General features: G+C 42.2%; 4 protein-coding genes across 11 annotated transcripts; 3 read left to right on the top strand and 1 right to left on the bottom strand.

Moving 5' to 3' along the window:
• The first annotated feature begins 11 nt into the window (after window positions 1-11).
• agk (acylglycerol kinase) lies at window positions 12-4,817 on the top strand. Of its 2 annotated transcripts, none has more exons than XM_032522995.1 (14): window positions 12-289; window positions 463-502; window positions 610-689; window positions 796-871; window positions 966-1,091; window positions 1,219-1,313; window positions 1,489-1,558; window positions 1,795-1,874; window positions 1,959-2,016; window positions 2,578-2,725; window positions 2,870-2,967; window positions 3,103-3,173; window positions 3,308-3,396; window positions 4,321-4,817. In XM_032522995.1, exons 1-14 carry the CDS (start codon window positions 180-182, stop codon window positions 4,449-4,451), a joined length of 1,272 nt encoding a protein of 423 aa, XP_032378886.1. In that variant the 5' UTR covers window positions 12-179; the 3' UTR covers window positions 4,452-4,817. The 2 variants fall into 2 exon arrangements, with proteins under 2 accessions (XP_032378886.1, XP_032378885.1); XM_032522994.1 differs by having other exon boundaries at window positions 13-289; window positions 3,308-3,392; window positions 4,317-4,817.
• dennd11 (DENN domain containing 11) lies at window positions 2,788-13,070 on the bottom strand. Of its 2 annotated transcripts, XR_004332977.1 has the most exons (10): window positions 12,301-13,070; window positions 11,542-11,641; window positions 11,240-11,398; window positions 9,518-9,671; window positions 9,281-9,419; window positions 8,986-9,117; window positions 8,734-8,884; window positions 8,518-8,586; window positions 8,111-8,360; window positions 2,788-2,838 (listed from the first exon to the last, which is right to left on the bottom strand). XR_004332977.1 is itself a non-coding variant. In XM_032522975.1 (9 exons), exons 1-9 carry the CDS (start codon window positions 12,713-12,715, stop codon window positions 8,165-8,167), a joined length of 1,515 nt encoding a protein of 504 aa, XP_032378866.1. In that variant the 5' UTR covers window positions 12,716-13,069; the 3' UTR covers window positions 5,875-8,164. The 2 variants fall into 2 exon arrangements, 1 of the variants encoding a protein (XP_032378866.1); XM_032522975.1 differs by lacking the exon at window positions 2,788-2,838 and having other exon boundaries at window positions 5,875-8,360; window positions 12,301-13,069.
• A 93-nt stretch (window positions 13,071-13,163) lies between these two features.
• On the top strand, window positions 13,164-17,976 carry wee2 (WEE2 oocyte meiosis inhibiting kinase). 4 transcript variants are annotated; one of them, XM_032522946.1, is made up of 12 exons: window positions 13,164-13,376; window positions 13,892-14,167; window positions 14,254-14,456; window positions 14,951-15,008; window positions 15,362-15,531; window positions 15,648-15,769; window positions 15,896-16,042; window positions 16,167-16,271; window positions 16,765-16,850; window positions 17,026-17,196; window positions 17,296-17,444; window positions 17,538-17,975. In XM_032522946.1, the coding sequence occupies exons 2-12, from the start codon at window positions 13,901-13,903 to the stop codon at window positions 17,698-17,700; spliced, it is 1,641 nt and encodes a 546-aa protein (XP_032378837.1). In that variant the 5' UTR covers window positions 13,164-13,376; window positions 13,892-13,900; the 3' UTR covers window positions 17,701-17,975. The 4 variants fall into 4 exon arrangements, with proteins under 4 accessions (XP_032378837.1, XP_032378836.1, XP_032378838.1 ...); XM_032522945.1 differs by having other exon boundaries at window positions 13,292-13,376; window positions 13,887-14,167; window positions 17,538-17,976; XM_032522947.1 differs by lacking the exon at window positions 13,164-13,376 and adding an exon at window positions 13,400-13,472.
• A 660-nt stretch (window positions 17,977-18,636) lies between these two features.
• bida (BH3 interacting domain death agonist) lies at window positions 18,637-22,928 on the top strand. Of its 3 annotated transcripts, none has more exons than XM_032523029.1 (4): window positions 18,637-18,766; window positions 20,727-21,011; window positions 21,970-22,103; window positions 22,605-22,928. In XM_032523029.1, exons 2-4 carry the CDS (start codon window positions 20,744-20,746, stop codon window positions 22,800-22,802), a joined length of 600 nt encoding a protein of 199 aa, XP_032378920.1. In that variant the 5' UTR covers window positions 18,637-18,766; window positions 20,727-20,743; the 3' UTR covers window positions 22,803-22,928. The 3 variants fall into 3 exon arrangements, with proteins under 3 accessions (XP_032378920.1, XP_032378922.1, XP_032378921.1); XM_032523031.1 differs by lacking the exon at window positions 18,637-18,766 and adding an exon at window positions 20,515-20,535; XM_032523030.1 differs by lacking the exon at window positions 18,637-18,766 and having other exon boundaries at window positions 20,584-21,011.
• Window positions 22,929-22,977: the final 49 nt, after the last annotated feature.

Here is a 22,977-nt window from a genome sequence, read left to right as displayed (position 1 = left end):
TTCCGCTCAGTGCTCGGCCGTACTGTTTTGACGTTACACCAACATGTCCACGCTAATCTGACAGTTGTAGCTACGTGACCGCTGGGATGGAAATGTGTCATTCGGGAATATAAAACGTCAAAGCCGCAGTATATGTAGCACCGCATTCAAATAGAGGGTTCGGGGACTTTAATCAAACAATGGCTCGCGTCGTGAAAGGGTTTCGGACTCTGCGGAATCACTGGAAGAAGTCCACATTTGCTGTGTGCGTCCTGTCTTACGGGGGATACTGGCTGTACGGTAAACACTGGTAAGTATTTCATGTTATGGTATTTCCTCGGATTGGATCAATTGCATTCATTTGACTGCGAAGCACTTTGTGCCTGGTGTCTGCGAAATGTGCTGAATAAAACGGTGCTTGCTTGCTAGATTAAGTGCAGGTCTGTTCGTGTGTCTCACATTGTGTGTCTTGTGTCTTATCAGTGACAATGTTTTGCGGAGGGAGGCTTGTCTAGTGGCCCGGGTAAGACATCATGTATTTATGTACATACATTGTCATCATTTAAACCAAAACCTTCTTAAAGTGCCCTTAGTCCTAATCGCCGTCATCATCATCCCAATCTCTGTTAGGAATTTGGACGTCAACAAATAGCACCACAGGAGCGTCTGAGGAAAGCAACAGTGATCTTGAACCCTGCAGCGTGTAGTGGGTAAGAAGACAGGCATCTTAAAAGCCTCTCATTGACAGTTTTGTCTGGACTTTAGAAAACAGTCTTTCCTGGTATGTTTCCAACTCCCTCTCTGAATCTTCCCCAGGAAAGCCAACAACCTGTTTGAAAAGAATGCTGTTCCTATTTTACACCTGGCTGGTGTGGAAATTACAATAGTAAAGGTATGTTTAGCTTTTTTCTCCCATTAGACTCAGTCTGTATTATTCTAGTAAAGATCCTATTGTGTGACACCATGATTATATTACTTGTTTACAGACAGATTATGAGGGCCAGGCAAAAAAACTAACAGAGCTCATGGAACAGACAGACATGCTGATCGTGGCCGGAGGGGATGGCACCTTGCAGGAAGTCGTCACAGGTTTACTGCGAAGGCCAGATCAAGTGGGTGTCACATAGTTGTTGTGTTGAATCGTCATCAGGCTTTGGTGTAGGGTTAATTGCAGAACGAGATTAAAGAAAATTGAATCCAAACTTAACTCTCTTAATGATGGATGGTTTATGACTACAGGACACAGTCTGTAACACACCGATTGGATTCATTCCACTGGGCTCTCACAACTCCCTGAGTCCAAGTCTTCACCTCCTCAGTGACAACAAGGTCAAGTAAGTGTCTCTTCAACATTATGCTGACACAGATCCAGATGTTATCATCACACAATCTTCTAACCTGTGATAACATGTGCACTGGGTGGGTCTCACTTGCTAAATATACGTATATGGGTATGCGTTTCTTTATTATGTAGCTAAAACCCATTTTTCCACCTTGTATAATTTCCAGAGACATTACATCAGCAACACTGTCCATTCTGAAGGGAGAAACTGTACCTCTGGATGTGCTACAAATCAAAGTGAGGAACTGGTTCTGTTTACTACAAATCATCCAAGTTGTGAACAAAGTATTTGTCTTAAATGCAAATATTAATATAAGAAATATATCATGTCACACTTATATACCAATATTTCTTTCTTCATCAAATTGGATAAGGACGTTTTAGATTATAGTTTTGTTTTAGTAATGCGGTGAGATATTGTGTCAGAACTTGGATAGGAATTTGTGTGTGTGTGTGTGTGTGTGTGTTTCTAGGGGGAAAAGGAGCAGCCAGTATTTGCGCTGATGGGACTACGTTGGGGGACTTTTAGAGACGTGGCTGCAACAATTAGCAAGTGAGATTACACAATTGGTCACTCAGATCATAACTATGACATCATTTCCCATACAAAGGATTAATCAACCATATTTCCCCATAGATATTGGTACCTTGGACCACTGAAGACAAAGGCAGCACATTGGTTTAGTACTCTACGGGTAAGGCTGTGTTTGTTTTTGACAGTATACTGAGCCAATGTTGGCCTTTTTATAAAATATCTGATATTGGAAAGCAATGTCAGCCACCACCAATGTGATAGAGATTCCTCCCTGGTATGAACATCTTTTTTTAAATTCTTTTGCTTCAATTGCTAAGTACCTTTTCTTTCAGAGGAAGTGTTTGAGGCATTAATTGCCTGTTTACAATTGAGTACCTGATCAGTTGTTGCATCGAGTCCCTCTACCTTAAACAGCTGTTAACCTGACAAATATTTTATATTAAATGTACTGTATATCAAAACCTATTGTATAAGTGTAGGTTTCAGTGTAATCCTAGTATCCTATAATGATCCAAATGCTGCTATAGGAGTTTTCCAAGATGGCAAAAATATAATCCATAATCTTTAAATCTAATCAAATTAGTGTTCTATGAGATACTGCAGACGTCATAAGGTTATTGATGTATTTCATGTCTCCCCCTGTTTCCTTGTCACCAATGACTGTTAGAATTTAATGGCTGCTGATTAGTATTTTAATCTTACTCTGTTGTAAATCTCTCAGGAGTGGCCCCTGGTCCGGGACGTCTCAGTGTCCTACCTGGATCCCAGCCTCCGGCCCCCTGACCTGCCATCTCAGAAGCCCCCCCGACCCAACCTGCTCTACCGCATCATCCGCCGGCTGAAGAACCGCTGGAACCCTCCTGTCGAAGGTAGCGCGTGTCACTATGTTGACACTTTTGGATCATAACATGGCAACACGACACCAAATCCCAACAGTAAATGACTGAGTTGTATTGTGTGTGTGTGTGTGTGTGTGTGTGTGCGTGTGCGCACGTGCGTGTGTGCGTGCGCAGAGCCTCCAAAAGTGGAAGAACCAGAGCAGTGGAAGGAGGAGCAGCTGTCAACGTTGGAGCTGTTTATTCAAACACACAACAAGAACCCAGTCGAGAGGGTGAGTCCAAAAATAATTTTTTATACAAAGCCTTGTACCCGAGCAATTGAATGGTAACATGATCCCATTAAACCCCCTATGCCTTGTTTTCCTTTTTGATTTATGTAAACTGTTTCTATTTATTCAAACTTGCAGCGCATAAATGACTCCCTGATGATCTGTGCTGAACCGGACAACTTGACTGTGGGCGAGTACATCACAGTCGGGTTAGTAGATTGAGTTTTTTTTATTTTTTATTAATCTGCTGTAAACCAAAAACATTATCGAGGATATAAGGCTACAAGATATAAAAATTCTTGGTTAAGTAAAAGAATGTAATTCCCTAATTCCTTAATTATAGAAATAAAAAAGAAGAGGACCCCACTGTGTTCACTAAAGACTCCACAAAACTGGAAGCCAGTGCTTGCCGGCTGCAGCTGCCAGAGGTCAGTAACCCTGAGATGGTTCAATCCTGTTTCATTGTTTCACATCAAAGCAAATCAAAACTATTCTAGGATTGTGGGACCAATATTACTACTTTTTTCGTTTACTACGAAAGCCGACAACAGTCGTGCTGGCAATGGTACTGTATTTTTTCAATGTTGTCTTGGGATCACGTGCCTTATCTTGAGATAATCCACCCCTTATCACAAAACAAAGGGTTGATTCCTCTTATTCGGGCCTTCTTAATGTTCTTAACGTTACCACGGGGCAGGAGGGCCATGCCAGTCGTCAACTATGGTTAACGTCCCAGATGCAGCTGACTGTGATGGACTTGGTGAAGTTAGCGGAAAGATGTGTGGTTCTCAAAATAAGGTGTTGACAAAGGGCATAGTACAAAATATATATTTGGAAATATAATGAATTGGATTATAGTCACAAGCAGTGTCCCGTATAAACTAAACAGAAAATACCACTAAATTGTGAGGAAATGTCTTTAGTCTTTGATTTTTGGATTGCTGGAGAGAAATTAAACTAAAGGTCCTAAGACATGCTGCTTTTTGGATGCTTTTATATAGGCCTTAGTGGTCCCCTGATACCGTCTCTGAAGTCTCTTTCCTGAAACGATTTGAGTTGAGGACATTTTTGACAACATGCAGACACAGAATCAAGTATTTGTACTCAATTAAGAGATATGCCAAGTCCTATATTTGTACCGTGAAAATATCATTGATTACCTCATTATCTCAAGATAACAAAGCTTGTTTTTTTTTGAGATAACGAAATAACTAAATTGTGCTCTCAAGGTAACTTATAAAAAAAGCAAATTAAGACGCAAGCATAGCTGTCTTCGGCTTCCGTTTTTTACTTGTTAAGCTCTGTATGTAAGTTTTTGTCTTGACATTTAACTTTACGCCCTGACGCCGCAGAGTGCCGCTGGCTTCTACAACATCGACAACGAGGAGTATGAAGCCATGCCTGTAGAGATAAGGCTGCTGCCAAGAAAACTCCGCTTCTTCATCAGTGCAGAACGCAGAGAGCAGCTCCTCTCACAGGTGCAGTGATGAAACAACGTGGAACCAGAAAGAAGTCAAGATCAGCAAGACAAAAACGGATTTCAAGAGATTCACAAAAGAAAAGAACCAGCTGCCATGAGACTCTGAGGTTATTTTGAAAATGGATGTCTGCTTTGCCAGCAGTTTGAAATGCTCATGAAGTACTGATGGAATGTTTTACTACATGTAAACACTGATAGAATATTCAGTTTATTATAGTACATGCTGTTGTATATTAAAGGACCAAGGCTTTGTTTCTTTAAGCCAGTAACCCATGTACAGGTTGTCTTACAAATTGGCCTTATGTTTACTGAATGGTTTACTGTTGCCATCACATTTGAGCTTGGTCAATAAAAATAAAGTACGTCAAGTGTTTTTTTTGGTTTACCAGTTTTTTGGTTTAGATAAGGAGTACAGACGCATACAGGGCTAGTGGTGAGGGCGTAAAATAAAGTTAATGGACAGAGATGGAAATGACAAGAAATCATAAGTAGCCATGCACATGAAGCAGTCTGAAGTGTAGGATGGGAAAATGTTATGTTAGAGTGGTGTTACGTAAGTGATTTCCTTTTCACATCAGTGCTTTGAGCTGGCTGAATAGCCACTGGGGCTCAGTAGAGTATGGCTAGGTTGGAGGTTTATACTGCAAAAATAAGGATGCTGCAACATTCTGAATGCGTTGCAAATGCCCTAGATCTTAGACCAGAGCAGCACTTCATAGCCCTTTAATTGCCTCCTTGAGTCCTCTACTTGCCTCCCTTCTTTGCGTCTTAGTCTCTCCCACCGAGGAGACGTGAGGAGAGAGGCAACAGGCAAACGTGTTTTTAGAGGGATGAGACGTCCTTTCCTCTGAAGCATCATATTAATTTGTCAACTGTATGGGCTGAGTTAACTCCTTCAGTGGCAAGCCTTCTGGGAAGGCTGCTGTAGTGATCCCTCCTCGATGCTCGCTCCTCGGGTCGGAAATAAGAGCTTTGAGACGGCCTTCACAGAGGAGGGACAAAAAAAATTCTGGTTCCACTGAGGAGTCGAGGAGCTATTAAACAAGGGCCATGAGATGGAGCCAAGGAGTTTGGCAGACTCCTTGGTGAGGCTGGGTCTGATATGACAGATGGTGTACAGCAATTCTGCAGAATTAAACAAATGCCTTTTATATTTGTTTGTTCAGGAAAACAAAGGGAGGCTCTCGTTTCCTTTGTTGTGGTGGAGAAAAACTATTGTAGGGGAATGAAAGTGATTAAATAAGTACCGCTACCATTCTATAAATAAGTTACAATTGTCTCCACCTCAAGCAGTAATAAAGTAGCTGTCTTGTCCCGATGATCTTGAAAGTTGTGTTGTGGTAAGCAATGAAAGCAGTGATCCTTCTCAGTGAAGGAAGAGAGGTGTAGGTAGAGTAGGATTAAGAAGGGAATAGAGGAAACTAGTTATGCAAGGTTAGAAACAGAGGATTAGGTAACACCTAAACTGTATCAATGTTTTATTATTTTACAACGGCAGTACAGTGAAATGAACAGTTGCTCATGCTATTGAGTTTGTGTGTACATTACTGACATCTCTTACAGTGTTTGACATTAGTAAAGGTGAAGACATATTTGTTATTTTGTGAATAGTCTTGATTTACATTACAATCAAGAAGGAAACAGTTACGCTACTTGGATGTGTCACTGCACACGTGCAATACTTTTTCCGTCTATGACATTCAGTAGAGTGACACGCTGTACAAAGGACCCATTTAGTTAATGCTGGTACACATCTGTGAACGACTCCACAAAGAAGGCATTTTATACATTGGTGTGAGTTGTGTACATTCCCTTACACAGTTAACATACACCTGTAAAGCAAACACCATTAGAGGCAAGAGTATATGTCTACTGACATGAAACGGACCAGTCAGAGTCAACCGGTTTCACTGGAGACAGTAAGGTGAGGTTATACAAAAGTGCGTAGGACAATGTACTTAATCTGCCAGCAAATACTGTTGACGTGCATACAGTTAAGACTCGTACACTGCTGTAGTAAATTTGAGAAATTCACATTTGCTTAAGGCCCCATTTAAACAACAAAGCTTCTCTTTCAGATACACCACTTGGTGCAGTGTCTTTATTTTATTTTTAATGAACCCAGAAAACATATTGAGGGATCAAGTCAAAGGACAGACTATCACCAGTTCTCAACCTGGGGATTAGCCCCCAAAAGATCATTTTTGAAATGTGATGATAAAATTAAAATAATGAATATTTGTAGACTTGTGAAATGTGTGAAAGAAATGACTTATCGTTTTAGCTTAGCATCGGTGCGGGGGGCCACGGAAAGGCTGAGAAACACTATTCCAAATTTATACGAGGCAAACAGGAGCTGGATTAACTCAATAGGACTGTGATGGAAGGACTGAGGAAATCTCCAAAAGCATAAAGAGATCTTTGTCAGGGACATTGAAGCTGATCAATAAGTCAACTAAAAATTTCTCCATCAAGGACTCTTCACTCAACGCGATCACAGAACATATGTTGGCTTTCGTTAAGGAACCAGCCTGTGAGAGACACACACACACACACACACACACACACACAACAGACACACAGACACACACACACTTAAGCATGATCACTTTGTGGATCAGGAAATGGTCCCGTGGACATTGTGCAGCATTCTCAATAGGTTAGTGTTATAAAGTCACATTCATGTACAATTCAAGGAACCTCTTAACCCTCTATAGGTAAAACATGTAACAAAACAAAGTTCCCAGAACACCCCCATCACTAGCACTTTAGACTGTGATCAAACACAGAAACCCACTATATTAGATCTATACCTCGTGTTGAAGGTGCATAAAAAGGAGGACAAAGTGTTTAACAGCTTTTCCATTCTCATTCTGTGAGTCAGCGTGATAATATTTAAGCATCCCCATTATAAAAAATAGGATATCACACTCATTAATAAACATCCTCACCTCTCACTTTCAGTTGTGAAAGAAATAGTAAAAAAAGTGGAAAACACGTGTACACGAAGAAGGCTAATTTTAACTAGCACAGACTCCTATTGATTCCTTTTTGAAAGGCAAATTAAGAAAAAAAGCATTTTAATTAATTTACTAAACAAATTCATCCAAGTATGTGACTACAGCAGGATGAAATCGTTGCACATTATGTTGGCGAGAATCTTCTATAAAACCTTTTGAAGTGTTAAAACCTCCTCGTTTTGTCAGACAAACCGTACGTAAGTGCACACAAAAGCTGCAGGATTGTGAATGTTTCAATGACTTCTTCACTGTGATGGGTGCAGAGGAGAACGACCTGCTGCGATGACCATACTTGACCAAGACTTCCATGCCTTTATCCTGTGCTTCAGCCCTGGCCACTTAAAGTCAAACAAGGGCACACAACACTTATTTCTGACAAAAAACACAAGTGAGGGACATAAGATGTGAGTGGCTTCAAGACCACGCAGCTGCCAAGCAGTGCTGTAGGCTAGTCAGGTGTTCAGCAGCCACTGCGGACCAGTGCACCAACGTTAAGCGTCCTCATCATCCACACTGCTTGGAAACAGTCTCCACAGGTCAGATGAGACACGCACAGAGGGAAAATAGACACCCAGGTGGGGACATTGGGCGACAGATGGAGATCCCAGGGTGGAGGCTGTGTCTTTGGTGTCTTGGTGTGTGTGTTTGGGCCTTGAAGGCACAAAATATCCAGTGGCGTTCCGGGTTTCCAAGGGGAGGCTCAGGGGCAGCAGAGGTTGTCTACGACCAGCGTGACGTCAATACCGTAAACCTCCAGCAGGTCGACCAAGAAGGAGCGGTCACCCTGGGGATCCAGCCCCATGGCCCTCACGTGTTCAGCGGTGAGGGTAGGGTCGGTGCTCGCTGCTACATCTGACAGGGTCTGGAAGATGCGGTTATTCAACTCCATGAAGAACCTAGGACAGGGTTACAGACAAGTGCGTCATGATCTAGTACTCCGCATCAAATTAAAATGATGAAACCAACATAATAGTACTACTCTCCTTAAACCTACTGCCTGTGAAAAGGACTTGAGTCCACAAGCAGCTATGAATACACTTGTCAAGGACTCACAGAATGAAAAGATCCTCTTCGTTTGACGTGCAGTCTCCATCCACCTCCTGAGAGTACAGCAACATTTGCCTGAGAAACAAATAGACAAATAGGATCTTTATGCCTCTCATTGTGCTCCTCACTGGCCAGTACAGTATATAAGAGTGTTGATAACTCAAATATGAATGCATGTCTCACAAAAATCTGATAAAATGTAAAGTATTTTACAGTGCATACCTCTGTTCACTCAGTTTCCTGTACTTCTCCTTATCTGCTGCATTCAGTCGGAGCAGCGGCTGCAAATGGCTTCTGTGCGTTTTCACATTCTGGTTATCAATGTAGACGTCATACAGCTCCTTTTTCACCTCAAAAATCTTCTCTGTTGTGCCTTTAAAATGATAAAAAAAACATGCTCATATAAGGAATTGTTTCCATAGATAACAGACAGTGGTCAATTAACCATTTTTATACGGTTAATGTTTCACTCACAGGCCACGAATGACATCTCTGTTTCCAGGGCAGTGATGTCGGCTACGTTGATGTAGAAAAAGGGCCGTAATTCAGGCACAGAGACCCCAATTCCAGGTAAAGAGACATTGGCCAGGCAGCAACAGCAATACACTGAGGGAAGCATAAGAACATAGGGAATTTAACATAGCCATGGAAATAGAACATAAAAGACAACACTTAGGTTGCAACATTGATACACTCATTACATCCTGACCGGTTTGTGTTACAAAAAAACGTGCAAGTGTGTGTAAGCATGTGTGTTTGAGCTTCTCACCCCTGTAGCAGACCACACCTACAGGTGGAGGGGAGAAGATGAGGATCCGCTTCCTCAGCAATGCAAACTTCCACAGCACCATTATGTGCTCCCCGAAAAACTGGATGAATTGGGACATGCAGCCAGCTGGGTGGGTGATCTGCAGGGAGAACAAAAGTGACAACGATGATGTTGTTTTGTGTTGTTGAGCAAATCTGCTATCACCAACATTATAAGTGTGTTCTGCTGCTTTCACACCTTCATTTCTGGGTGCATACAGCGGTTGATGGTGGTCACACTCCAGGTTGGGCAAGCAGTGACCAGACCATTTCCTGCAGGGGGAAGGATGGCCTTCTTATCCTCATAGAAGGCCTCCAGTGGAGAGTACTGGCCCGGACACTGTAACTGGTGTCTATGAGGCAATGGCAGGAGGAAGTGAGGGAGGAGAAGTAAGAAAGTAGAATAATGTCAGGTATTGAGTCATCCAAGCCTCTCCAGATTTGTATAAAAAGGCAGATTATGCTTGCTTGGGTGTATTTTAAACAAATCCCATTTGCATATTAATTATCTGTCAATGTACGACCATGAAAGCTCACAGCTCATTCCAGTGTTGAAGTGAAGTCACTAACTGTCAAGTCCGAGTCCCCAGTGTTGGAGTCCAAGTCTGAGTCACAAAAGAAGAGTCAGAGTCAAGTCGCAAGACCAGAGAATAGCGACTGGAGTCAGACTCAAAATCTCCACTACTGCCTTTTACACATAAGTAGTCATAAACTTCATCCAACTTCAGTTCTACTTCGTGAATGCTCCAGTCCGATTTCATAAATCCTCAAGTCCAAGTCATCAGTGCACAAGTCCAAGTCGAGTCAAGAGTCAAGAGAAAAGCAACTCGAGACCAGGACTCGAGTACTCCATCACTGGCTCATGCAGTGTTATTCAAAAGGTTTAAACACAATTACTAAAGCACTGTAGCTTACATCTGAAAGTATTAACTCAATCACTATTTGTTACACACAGTAAATAGAAGCCTATTTAGAAGCGTTGTGTATTCAGTATCAGACATAATTTAGGTCATCCATAATGCAAGATTACCGATGTGTGCTTGGTTGGTAACAGTCACTTGTTCTTAAATTGCATTGTGGGATAATTTGAGGCCACAAACATTACATAAAAGCCACTGCTCAATGTAATATAACCACATCATTTCATTAGGTACTCATGCTTAACATACAGTATTTCAAACACAATTTGAGGCATCTGCTTGCTACTTTACAGTGACTGTTAAAATGAGCCACAGTAACCACACATAAACCGTAGGATAGATTACCACATAGATTAATTCACAATCCACTTGTATTCTGAGGTAACCTGAGCCATTTGTATTTGTAAGCCTCATTTTAGGGCCACACACACGTTACATAAATGCCATTACTCTATGTAATATAACCACAACAATTCAGTACTCATGCTTAACCTATTTCTAATTCAATTTGAGGCATCTGCTTGCATCTGTAGAGTGACTGTGAAAATAAAGCCACAGTAACCACACATAAACCGAACAGATTACCACACAGATAAATTCACATGCACTTGTAGTTGGCAGTAAACGGAGCCATTTGTATTTATAAGCCGAAACTGTGGTGGGTCATATATTTATACAAAGTCAATAGGGAGATCAGCTTTCGTGAGAGGACTGAGGCAGAAGAGCAGAGTTACTGAAGAGAAGAGAAGTTGTCAAGACTTCCACTTCCGTGCTCAGACTTCATGCAAAAACTGCCTGTAAACAAGCTCTTGGGACAATAGCTGTAAACAGGACTCTGGGTTTATGTTTAATAGATGAGAAACATTTTAACAAAGAAGCAAGGACAGGAGGGTGGCATAAGAAGAAACATGTAAATTTTTTTGGGGGGGAGAAATGAATAAGGTGAACAGAAATAAAATAAGGAAAAAGAAAAATATTACACGGCACACAGCATGTCTTACCTGACTTGGTTCTCCAAGAAGTGCATGTAGCGGTAAAGCAGAGTGTAGGAGGGAGACAGAATTCCCACGGACTTCATCCTGGCTCCTCGCTCCAGCTCACTCTCCACAGGCAGGTTAGCAAAACAAGCCAGCCCAAAGTAGGAGCCTTTACGGAAATATCTAGCCAGAGGCAAAACAAAGAACAGGAGTAAACACAGAGCGACAGATTTTTAACAGTGATTGAACAGACCTGTGTTCCTCTACATACTGGATTTCCTGCTTGCTGATTAGTGTGTGTGGGGTGGGGGGGTGGGAGTACCTACATAAAGTCGTTGGCAATCCGATGGGAACCGCTGGCAATTGACTTGAATTCAACTCCGTCTAGGTTGATGTCATGAGGCAGGCACCACTCTACCATATTCCCTGTAACACACACACACACACACACACACACACACACACACACACACACACAGATATGTATAAAATATATAAACCCATGAAGTTACTTCCCATTCTGTCTACTTTCATCCTTGCCACTTCCTCTAATTCTGTATTTTCAGTCATGTAGCAGGGACAGTAAGAAAGCCCTGACTCAGCTACTGTATTATTTTTACACTATGGCTTGGTGTGTATCGCTTGTACCCCTTCTATATGAAGCTGAAGCACTGAAATCCCAGTCTTGTTTTCAGTTGTAAAGACATATTCCTTTATACCAGCTTGGACTTTGGCCCACTCATTTCTTGCATGAGCATTTGGCAGTTTGGAAAACCAGGAAGTTCATTTATTTTGGAGGTGTTGCCCCACCAAATTTAGGGTTATTTCAACACTGTGGGTTGATTGTGAATTTAGTAGATTTTGGTAGGGTCTTGACATTGGACATGTTTGACAATCCCTACCTGATAGCGCCATTCACCTGTCACCTGCCCCCCCCCATGACTCGGTAATAGCCTACAGTTCACTAAAGCCCATCAGATCTTTTCCAAGATGACAATAGGATATTAAGTTCAGGAAATGTAGCCGCCCACTTTAATTAAACACGAGTTAAATTATCAGATGCTCTTGCTACAATGATTGCTTACCTGATCTTGTATCAAAGGTAACCACAAACACAGCCACGATCTGGTCTTTTTCCTCCCACTGATCCCTCACCGAGAGGCCGCGGAAGGGAGCGTTTCGATCTGTACCGAGAGGCTCCGGGGGATCCCACCTGTGCCCGGAGAGCTCTGATCGCGGACGGCCCGGGCTTCCGTTCCTGCTGGCGACAACAGCTGTTACACTCTTCTTCGTCGTCGGGCTGCAGGTAGTGGTGGCCGCGGTGCACCGCCCAGTACCGGCCGCGGTCCCTGTCGGTGGACGCCGCCCGGCTGGCTGCCAACTTTTCCCCGCCGCTGCGTCCTCCTCCCTCGGCGGCGGTAGCGGGGCCGCCTGGTTCGGATACGGTGGTGGGATCTCCTCCCAGTCCAGCAGCGGGGCTCGGTCCGACTGCTTCACCATGGTGCTTGGAGCCTCCAAGGACTCGGGAAGGGAGAAAGAACACTTGGAACTCCGCTGTCCAGTTGGATCGAGCACACTAAACACGCTGCTGGAGCACGATCATGGTTTCCTGCTGCTTGCGGGGTTGTTTTCTATGAATTTGTAAGCGTGTCACATCCACTGACGGGCTGCTTTTTTTCTCCGCCTACTGTCCACCGTCTACTGTTTTGATGACGTCGCTGACTTCCGCCCACGTGTCTATATTACTATTTCATACAGTGACCTAATTTTGGTTATGGGCTATTCATTTTGCCTATAATCTTAAAACAGTCATAAGGACATTAAGTATTATTGTGTCCGTTGTACTCAATCCTCATTCCTTCATGATATTTTAATGACTTTAAATTAGAATTTCATTTGTAGTTTTCTTGATAACACTATTCATAGACTATACATCTTTTTTTTTAAGTTGGATTTGCATAGTTTTTATGGCAACGCTGTTCAAAGTTGATTACGCATTTAACCGCCATTTCAAAGTCAGGTGTGTGTTTTAAGAACAATTCAGCCAATCAGAGAGCTGGATGTGTTAACCCGGTGCTATAGTTTATTTAAACAGGAAGTCATTTACATAAAGAGCGTGAAATTCAAACGTGGTGGTGGAGGTACGGGATGCGACGTGTTAGTGAGTATACATGATAAACACACATTATCACTCAACCGTACATCACGATGTGTGTGTGTTATTGACTGCTTTGTGAAGCACCTGTTGAGCTTTCAGATGAGTCTGAAAATTACATCACAGCTTGACTGGAAAGCTGCTGTTCAATTGCTCTACATGATGAGGAAGAAGGTCTTAAAAACAAAGTCATTGATTGCATTATGGGACTTCTGTTGTGGAAGTCAAACGTGGAATTATGACCCTATATCAGACTGGGTAGCCTATATGTGGGCCTACTGGCATAGAGATAAGATAAGATAATACTTTATTCATCCCACAGTGGGGAAATTCCTTAGTTAGAGGTTAGAGGTTGACATGTTTTGTTTGCTCATCTTCCTGAAGAGACTTAAATGCAGGCCTGAAAACAAATGTATGCATAACATCAATCCCAAATATAAAACCGTAAAGTATTATTTGCTAAGGGCAGTCAAATGCGGGATTAAGCATTTTTAGGGAAACCTTTTGCCCCCAAAACTCAGGTCCCAGGCATGGCGGCGTTGTTTGACGAGATCAGCCAGCAGCTGGACTTCTCTAGCTGTGGAGAGGAGGGGAGCAGCAGTGACAACAGCTCTGATGACTGCACCTCCAGCATCCGAAGTCCCAGGATCCACAGTCCCAGCTCTGCGTGCAGGACGCCCAGGGTGCAACGCCACCGCAGCAGAAACAGCACCTTATCCCCTTTACAGTGCACCAGCCCCATACCTTACGCTTCCTGGAGGAAACTGAGGCTCTGTGACTCTCCCAGCACACCCAAGGTGGGGAACCATTCAGATTGGTTGTCCCTTTTGTGCGTCCCTGTGGCCTCGCATGTTATACCATGTCTTTTTATTTTTTCCTGTAGAGCCTATTATCAAAGTCGTCCCAACCTTCCTCCAGCAGTAAGATAGGCGGCCTTCAGAGGACCCTGCGTTTCGCCTCAGCCGCTCCTAACCTCATCCAGGCACCTTTTGTCAATGTGAATCCTTTCACCCCTGACACAGTCCGCAGGAACAGCGAGCAGCAGTGGAGGAACCATTGTAGAAGTGAGGATAATTATGGGCGCAGGTACTACTGCTTTATGCTGTATTGTTAGATTCGTAAGGGTATTAATTGTAAACACCAGTATGTGCTAGGGCTGCACAATATGAGGAAAATATCCAATTGCGATTATTTTGACTGATATTGCGATATAATTCCCAATATTGGAGGTAATGCTCTTTTTTTTTTTTTTGTATTCTCAATTTCATTGAAAAACATTTAAACGGTTATGTGATTTTTACCAAAGGATCTTTACCAAACAAAGATGTATTTGTTTTCTGTAGGATAGGATAGGATTTGTAGGCCTCAATAACTTAATTCAGAATGGGTTGACACATTTTTCCATTAACAAATGTCTTAATTTGCTGGTAGATTCCCCCACAGTGCGCTGAGGGTGAAAATAAAATAGTTTGAATTCTCCGTCGTTGTATTTTTGGCACCTTGACACATAGGCGTGACTTTTTTTTGTTATCCCTTACTAAAGCAGTCTTTAAGGTCTAAAGGCCCTTTTCATCTTCCAGGTTGAAACACAGCCTAACGTCATCTGAGGAGGATGATGAAGCTTTTCTCCCACCAAAGGTACAACTATTTTTATCAGTGCCTTTTGTGGTGGATATAACCCTCCCTCTCGGATGCTTCTGTTTTCATCATTAGGCTGTGTCATCTCCGTCTGCCTCCTCACTTCTTGTTTTGTCCATAATTGCATGCTGCCAGTCCTTCTTCCGGGATTTCTCTAAGAAATCACCAAAAAAAAGAAAATACGAAGCTCCATCAGATCTTCTTTTTCCTTGTGGAAGCGCTACCATATTTGGTGAAGCATCAAAGAAAAGGAAAAAAAAAAAAAACCTTGTTCTCCTGGCTGTAAGTGACATGTGTGCTTATGAAATTTCTTTGGTTTTTACCAAAAGACCCTCCATCTGTTTATCTGGCAGAGGCGAGCTGTCCAAGCCTTCATGCTGTCACGCTATGAGAGTGAGTTCCTGGAGCTGGAGTGCATCGGCGTAGGCGAGTTTGGTGCCGTTTACAAGTGTGTGAAGAGGCTGGATGGTTGCTTGTACGCCATAAAACGCTCTCGCCGACCCCTGGCAGGCTCTGCCAACGAGTGAGTGAGCGGTGTGTTGCTCTGTGTCAGAGACAAATACATTTGATCAAGTCCGAAACCAAATTAAAACGTGGAGAGATGTGACTTTTTTATTTTTATTTTGTATATCCTCTCAGGCAGCTGGCCCTAAAAGAAGTGTATGCGCATGCTGTTCTTGGGCACCACCCACATGTCGTACGCTATTATTCAGCATGGGCAGAGGATGATCACATGATTATTCAGAATGAATACTGTGATGGTAGGTGTCCCCTTACAACCAAAAACAGTTAGGAAGACTTGAATGAAATGAAATGATAAATATCTGTATGTGAACTAGATTGAATTCTGTGGTTTTGATGTGTGGACCTCAATGTGTGGGTGCCAGGTGGGAGTCTCAGTGATGTGATTGTGAAGAAGACAGTGCAGGGTGAGCTGTTTTCAGAGGCAGAGTTGAAAGATTTGCTCTTACAAGTGTCTATGGGGCTAAAGTACATCCACAGCTCAGGCCTCGTCCACCTGGACATCAAACCAAGTAAGTCTCATTTGGCAGTTCTCAGTTTGCATTTCTTGTTCAATAAAAACCAAAAGTCTCTTGGGCCTAAATATATATTAAAAAAAAAAAAAAAAAAAACCTGCCTTGTTTTAATTCTTTGTAGGCAATATATTCATTTGCCAGCGTCCCAGCACAAGTGCAGCAGGAGAAGGGGAGAGCGAGGAGGAAGATGACCGGAGCACATCAGCAGGAGTCATATACAAAATTGGTATTAAATTTAAAGGAGACACATGTTCAATTTCTGGTTCTTTTATTTTTGTGTTCCTCTAAAACCAGATAGATAGATAGATAGATAGATAGATAGTGGTGTGACATTGCAACCTTAAGGAAGTCCTGATGGCTCATTGTTTTTTAAAAAGCAGTTTTTGAATATGGGCTGTGTGCACTTCTCTGTGGGTCTCTGAGTGTTCTTTGATTGTATTTAGATTATATAATACTTTATTCATCCCACAGTGGGGACATTCCTTTGTTACAGTAGCATTCTCTACAATAAGAGCAAAAAAACAACAAAGTAAACACACAAGAAAAACAAGCAAACAGTAGACAATGAGCAGAAATTAAAGTTAAGTTTAAATAGCACCTTGATGTGATTTATAATCAAATATATGGAAATCTCACTTTTTACAGTATGGGACATTTACTGTTGGACATTCCACCTGAAATGTTTGTTTGCTGTCAAATCTGATTCTTGTTTTCTGCAGGGGATCTGGGTCATGTGACCTCAACCAACAGTCCTCAAGTTGAGGAAGGGGACAGCCGCTTTCTGGCCAGTGAGGTCCTGCAAGAGGTAAACATTTTTACCGAACAAATACTGTTTATATAAAAAATAAAAAAAATAAAAAAGAGTAGGCTTGGGGGGTCAGTTTGTTGCACTTCACTGTAGGTTTAAAGAAACAGAAAAAGAAGAAAATCAGGGGCATTGTTTTTCAAGCTTTCATGTCCGCAGTCTCACTGCTCCCCAGGATTACAGGCACCTGCCCAAGGCAGACATCTTTGCTCTGGGCCTCACCATTCTGCTGGCAGCCGGTGCTCCTCCACTGCCTCAAAATGGAGATGAGTGGCACAGCCTTAGAGAGGGGCAGCTCCCCAAACTGCCAAAGGAGCTGTCGCCTCCCTTCAGAGGCCTACTTCAGGTACTCTTATTTCTTACTACCTGTACGAATACCATTTGCTCTTGTCACTAGCATAGCTTGTTGAAAACTTTTTATTTTTATTTGTTTTCTTTGTGTAAGTTGATGCTGGATCCAGACCTGATGAAGCGGCCATCTGCCAGGGAGCTTTGCAAGCACACGGTCTTGAGGGAGGAGAGGACTGGGAGGGTGGCCGCTCAGCTACAAAGAGAGCTCAATGTAGAGAAGTTCAGGACAGCCATGCTTGAAAAGTAAAATGGCCCCAGTCTTCATTCATTCATTCTTAAAGACTCGCATGCTGATTCTAGTTAAACAATCCTTTTTTATTTCCATTTTCTTCACAGAGAGCTCCAGGAGGCTCGACAGGCAGCTTTGTCACCCAAGCAAAACCTCCCATTTTGGCTGAAACTCCCTATTAAGATGGGGTCCTTACCCAAAACAGGAAGGCTTGTTGGTAGGAAGACCGAGCGATCCATGAGCTTTGGATGTCTAGGGTATGGAGTCTGATGGCACATTGTTATGCCCACAACCTGTTCTTTGTTTTGATTTATATGTGAATCCTTCTGCAACCAGTCTGACGTAAACATGTAGCATGTCTTGAAGAAGACAGAGTGACAGTATTCTGGATGGATGGACAGTCTGAGTCTTTAGTGGGTTGCAGAGCTGTGGACAGCAGGACTTATCTGACTGACTCACTTGAAGTGATTTTCTGGCAGAGGCGAGCTGTAACTACTGCAGAAGTGTGTACTGTTTTTAAACTGTAAATAAACATTTGAAGCATTTTATTGGTTGTATTTCCTTTTTTTCTAATTTGATTTAACTCTGCAAGTGTGTGTGCCTGGCAAGACTTGCAGAGCTAAATCAAATGGTGAATATGTATTCCATATGACACGTCCAAAGTGTTGGACAAAACCACACAGGGACTTTCCAGTGTTATGTTGCTCTTATCTGAAACTCCAGCCAACTGTATGACTATGTATGTGAAACAGTGACTAGGGGTGGATTGGGGAAGTATGAGCATCATATTGAACATATGTTTTAGAGCATTCCGTGTAATTTATAACCATTGTACCTGCAGTAAATAAGGGATTTATAGCCTGTACAGGGCTTTACAAAAGGTCACATGGCTAACGTTTTCTATTTTAATTTGATTCATAAAATTAAATGTTCCAGTAGAAAAATCAAAGAAACACTGGACACATTCTTTTATTTTCAGTTTGCATCTCTGTTCCAACTGATATTTATCTCTATATGATGTTTTTTTTTTTTTGTGTGTGGACTCACCACAGGGGATTTCCTATACATATTCTATAGAAATGACATATTGTCAATGAGTTTTGGATACCTTTTATATAGAAATGACAAGTATTGACGTTTGAACAACGTATTTTCCGACTGTGCTTGAAGGCATCATGAGATAACTATCCACCCCCCGAATACTCGCACGACAACAACAGAATCTAACGCTATCATACGTACTAACCACCTCAGCGGGACGGTTGTCGCTGGCGCATCACTAATCGAGTTATTTGTAGAAAGTTAAACGTTGACGTACCCGGCGTAAGAACCGATTGTGAGTGGAATTAGCCATACTGTCGAAACTTATTTCGCGACGATCTCCCGTTTTACTTTTGCTTAAAGTTAACTTCGCTAGATGCTCAAAAGTGAATGTTCAACTAGCTAACGCTAGATAACTTAAAGCTGCAGTAGGGAGTTCTGAGAAAACGTGGACTTAGCCTAAAAATTTGAACAAGCACACCTTACAGGTCCCTCCCCCTTGCTCTCTGCTGCGCCACAGCTCCTCCCCCACAGCGGGGCCTGCCGTGAACGCGCAGGCTAGTAAGCAGTGCCACCGATGCTTTCCACATCCTCATGGACAATACAGGGGATTTATTCTGAGGAGGGTATAGCTTATGTAAACAATTTGCTTATATAAATTATTTATATTTTGTAAATTTTTTCAATAAAGGGTTAAAATGATTTTTCATGTAATCGCTCATTTGTGAGAACAAAAGTAGCACGTTACACAGTACATTACTGAATTACCTTTTGGATCAATTTAAAACCGTAAACTTTCAGTAGGAATGATGAATGACTGAGGAAGCTCAATGAGCCAAGGAATAATAACATCTTAGAAATATGTAGGTTTTATTAGAATATGGGTAAAATAAATCAGCTTTTTTTGCAAAGTACTCCTGCACAAGGAAATACTGAACATTTTGATTTGGACTGAAAGACGATTCCTTCACGTGCCTGTGTCCGGGGCCATGTCTGACCTGTTGAAGGAGCACAAAGAATTTGTGTCAGACATTTGATTTACAAATTACACCCTGAGGGGAAAGAAAACATGTTTAAAAATAATCAAAAGTAGAAGTCTGCCTTGCCAAACGTTGACAGGGACAGCGCACAATTAAAGTAGTTTAACCATAGCTACATTTATTGTGATCGACAAAAACACCTTTTGGCTTGCTAAATGTAGGCATCGAAATAATATTACTTATACTGAGGGTGGAGGAGTTAGCAGGTAAAGTTAATCTTCACCTGCTACAACATTTCTGCCGTGCCACAAGCTACGGAGTAAACTGAGATTTGCGCTATCACCAGTGTACTGAAAGTGTACTGTAACCATCGATATCTTAGTTGTGTAGTTCTTAAAAAATGAAACAAATCCAGCAGGGATACTTACATGTCAAGCAGAAATGTGGCTAACGCTAGCTCAGAATCCGTGTTGAATCCTTCCAGTAGGCGTAGCTCCCTCCACCTTTGAAAAGCCGCTTCGATGTTGACCCTCGTTTTATTTCGGGCTCGGTTTAATTCTTTCTTTTTAGCTCGCTTTTCGTCATCGGTCTTCTTCTGTTAGCCCGTCTTTGTTTTCCGAGCAGGTGTCACTCGAGAAATTGGCAGTTTTCCTGAAAAGTTGTTTCTCCGCGATTAGCACAGCTGCAGTGCACTAGCAATCTTGAGCTCGAACGGCGGTACGCGCTGTGCGGGGGAGGGGTATGAGCAGCGCGTACACGAGAGTGATTGACACTGCTAAGACAGTCCTCCTCGCTCTGATTGGCTGTTTCTGACCGGGAGCGGTGTATTTCTGCAAGTGGCAGCAGGAGCACAGGGAGGAGCAGCAGGAGCTTGATTTTTTCACAGATTATCTGTCTCATGTTCTGCTGTCAGGACATAGTGACAGTTTTAACAAATATGTAAAAAATACATTTTTACAAAAGTTACCTACTGAAGCTTTAAGTTAGCTTTAGCTTATATTTCAAGCTAGCTTAACCGTTAGACCACAAATGTAATGTTATCTAGTTTAGTTGTTCTACCTGGTTTATAGTTTATAACTTAACGGTATGTATGCCTGTTAAAAACAGCTTCTTCTTAAACTAGAAGGCTGCTTTAGTTACTTTCCTCTTCGATGTAAAAGTTTGAGTGGGTTAACCTAGCGAACGTTAAGCGATTTGCTTTCTTTACCACGTTAGTGTCTTCACTAACGAACATTTGCTAACGTTAGCTTCGTTATTCTTGTCTAAATTGAAAAGACCGAGAGGAGTTATCGATGGATAACCTGGGGAATCTGACCAGTGGGCAAAACGCCGCCGCCCTGGTCATGTTGGCCTTCCTTCAAGCTGACTGCAGAACTTCAGAATACGGGAAGGAGCTTCTCTCCCTGGGCAAGGATTTAAATCTTACCCGAGACATCAACTTCAATGGTCCCGAAAAAGACTCATTGGAAGACGGAGACATTGAAACGGACGGTCACCTGCCTGTTAGCATCACTGCTGCTCTGGATGATATTCAGCCTTCAGTGGAACTGCAGTGGCCGAGTGAGTATCTCAATCAGTATATTAAAGCTGTACAAAGATCATATTTTGGTTTTTTTTCTGTTAATAGTGATGTACTAGTACTATAATCTGCTGTTAACCGGAGTCACATTCCTTGTATGCAAAAGCACAAATCCGCTGTTTCACGTTTATGGCTTTTTGATAATGCCCAATAGCAAAATGTAAGCTTTTTTGCTGGATAAATTAAAACTAATGTAATCGTGTCCTCGTGGAAGGATTATTTGGTGACAGGAAAACTCCGGGGTGGGAATCACCAGACGCCCCCCCCCTATGATATCATCACGGTACTTATGCCATGGTACAATATTATTGCGATTGTAAACATATTGCAATATTCTGTTTTCCCAATTTCAAATGATGTCCCCAAAAGGAAACTTTTTTCAACATCTGTTTTATCAAAAAAAAAAAAACATTTCTCTGTTTGTTCACATCACTTCAATTTTATTGCTGTAAACAGGGATTGTCAAGCAGACAAACACATATATAGTAAAAGATCGATACTTGGCACCTGTCAATCAATACAGTATTGCCACTGAAAATATACTATAATGTATTGATTCCCCCCCCCACCTCTACCTGTTACTCATATAATGTTCAAGTTATCCCACTTTATCACAGCCAAAGTTGTTTCCAATTAAAGTAACGAAACAACATGTGTGTTAAAGTGAAAGCTGTCAACCTCGTCATGGTTTAGCGGATGCAAACCTACATCCACATTCATCGCTCAACTGATTACTGTATGCTTTTTAAACCTACGTCTAATTATGTGCTACAGTGGTGAGATGTGTGATATTGAAGGTTATACTATTAAAATAGATTTAAATCAAGGTTCATTGCTGTATTTTTTTATTAATGGAAACATTTCTTCCCGTCTTTGCTGTTGAATCCAGAAACTTTGTTAATTAAAGTGTACTGATGTTTGGGCCATGTTTTCCCACAGGGAACCGCGCAGAGGCAGCAGACCTCCAGCAGATAGCATACGGGCTGAGAGAAATTGCAGACCAGCTCGAACACAACGTTGTTGCTCAGGCTACCCAGAACCTAAGCAGGAACCTAAACAACTCCCCCCCTGAAGTGAGTCTGCTCTGTACACAGACAGTGATTACATTACATCACATTACATGTCATTTAGCTGATGTTTTTATCCAAAGGGATTTCCTATTGCTATATATATATATATATATGTCAGAGGTTGCATGGCTCTGGAGCAACTAGGGGTTAAGTGTCCAACACCAAAGGCATGGGTTGTATTCACTGCGCCATCACCACCCAGTCATCACTCAATCACCCAATTATCAGCACTGCAAAATACCTTAAGTGAAATCTGTGTACAATATTGATTCCTGCAGTAATGAATTGAACACCAAGGTGTTTGTGACACAAGTGCAGAATCAAAACGTCAAAAGATTACAGACTAAGATATACACACCCTAGTAATAAAACAATGTGCGCTTGCGTCGTTACTGATTAGAACTTAAATAAGATGATCTAACAGTCTGCGGCATTTCCAGTTGCAATAACCAAAGTGTTGTCAACATGTACTGATAATTCCTTTGTTGAATTGTACTTTTACAGCAGTGGAAAGATTACCTTACCCGGGAGGTGAGGAGGGTGATGAGTCAGGGCGTGGGTCTGGAGCATCTACCTCAGGAGCGAGTCATGATGGCCCTCACGCTCACCCTGGTGAAGAGTGTGTGCGAGCAGGCCCCCTGGCTGCTGAGGAACCTCTTCCACACCGCGCTGCAGTACATCAACGCTGCAAGGGCCAGGTGACTTGTGAGCTGCAGGCTGAGACAAAATAACTGAGAAACGTCTGGTGGAAGACAGCGGAATCCGAAACTGGCAGCTGCTCCTCATGACCAGTCAACTGAAAAGAGCTGTGTTGATCTCACAGTAGTATAAACACTTTTGACATTAGGGAAAGTGATGAATTTATCGTTTACATTTA

Source organism: Etheostoma spectabile, chromosome 8, assembly GCF_008692095.1.
Source record: "Etheostoma spectabile isolate EspeVRDwgs_2016 chromosome 8, UIUC_Espe_1.0, whole genome shotgun sequence".
Classification (NCBI taxonomy): domain Eukaryota; kingdom Metazoa; phylum Chordata; class Actinopteri; order Perciformes; family Percidae; genus Etheostoma; species Etheostoma spectabile.
Note: the sequence above shows the minus strand (reverse complement) of the source record. Positions and strands in the feature narration are given on the sequence as shown.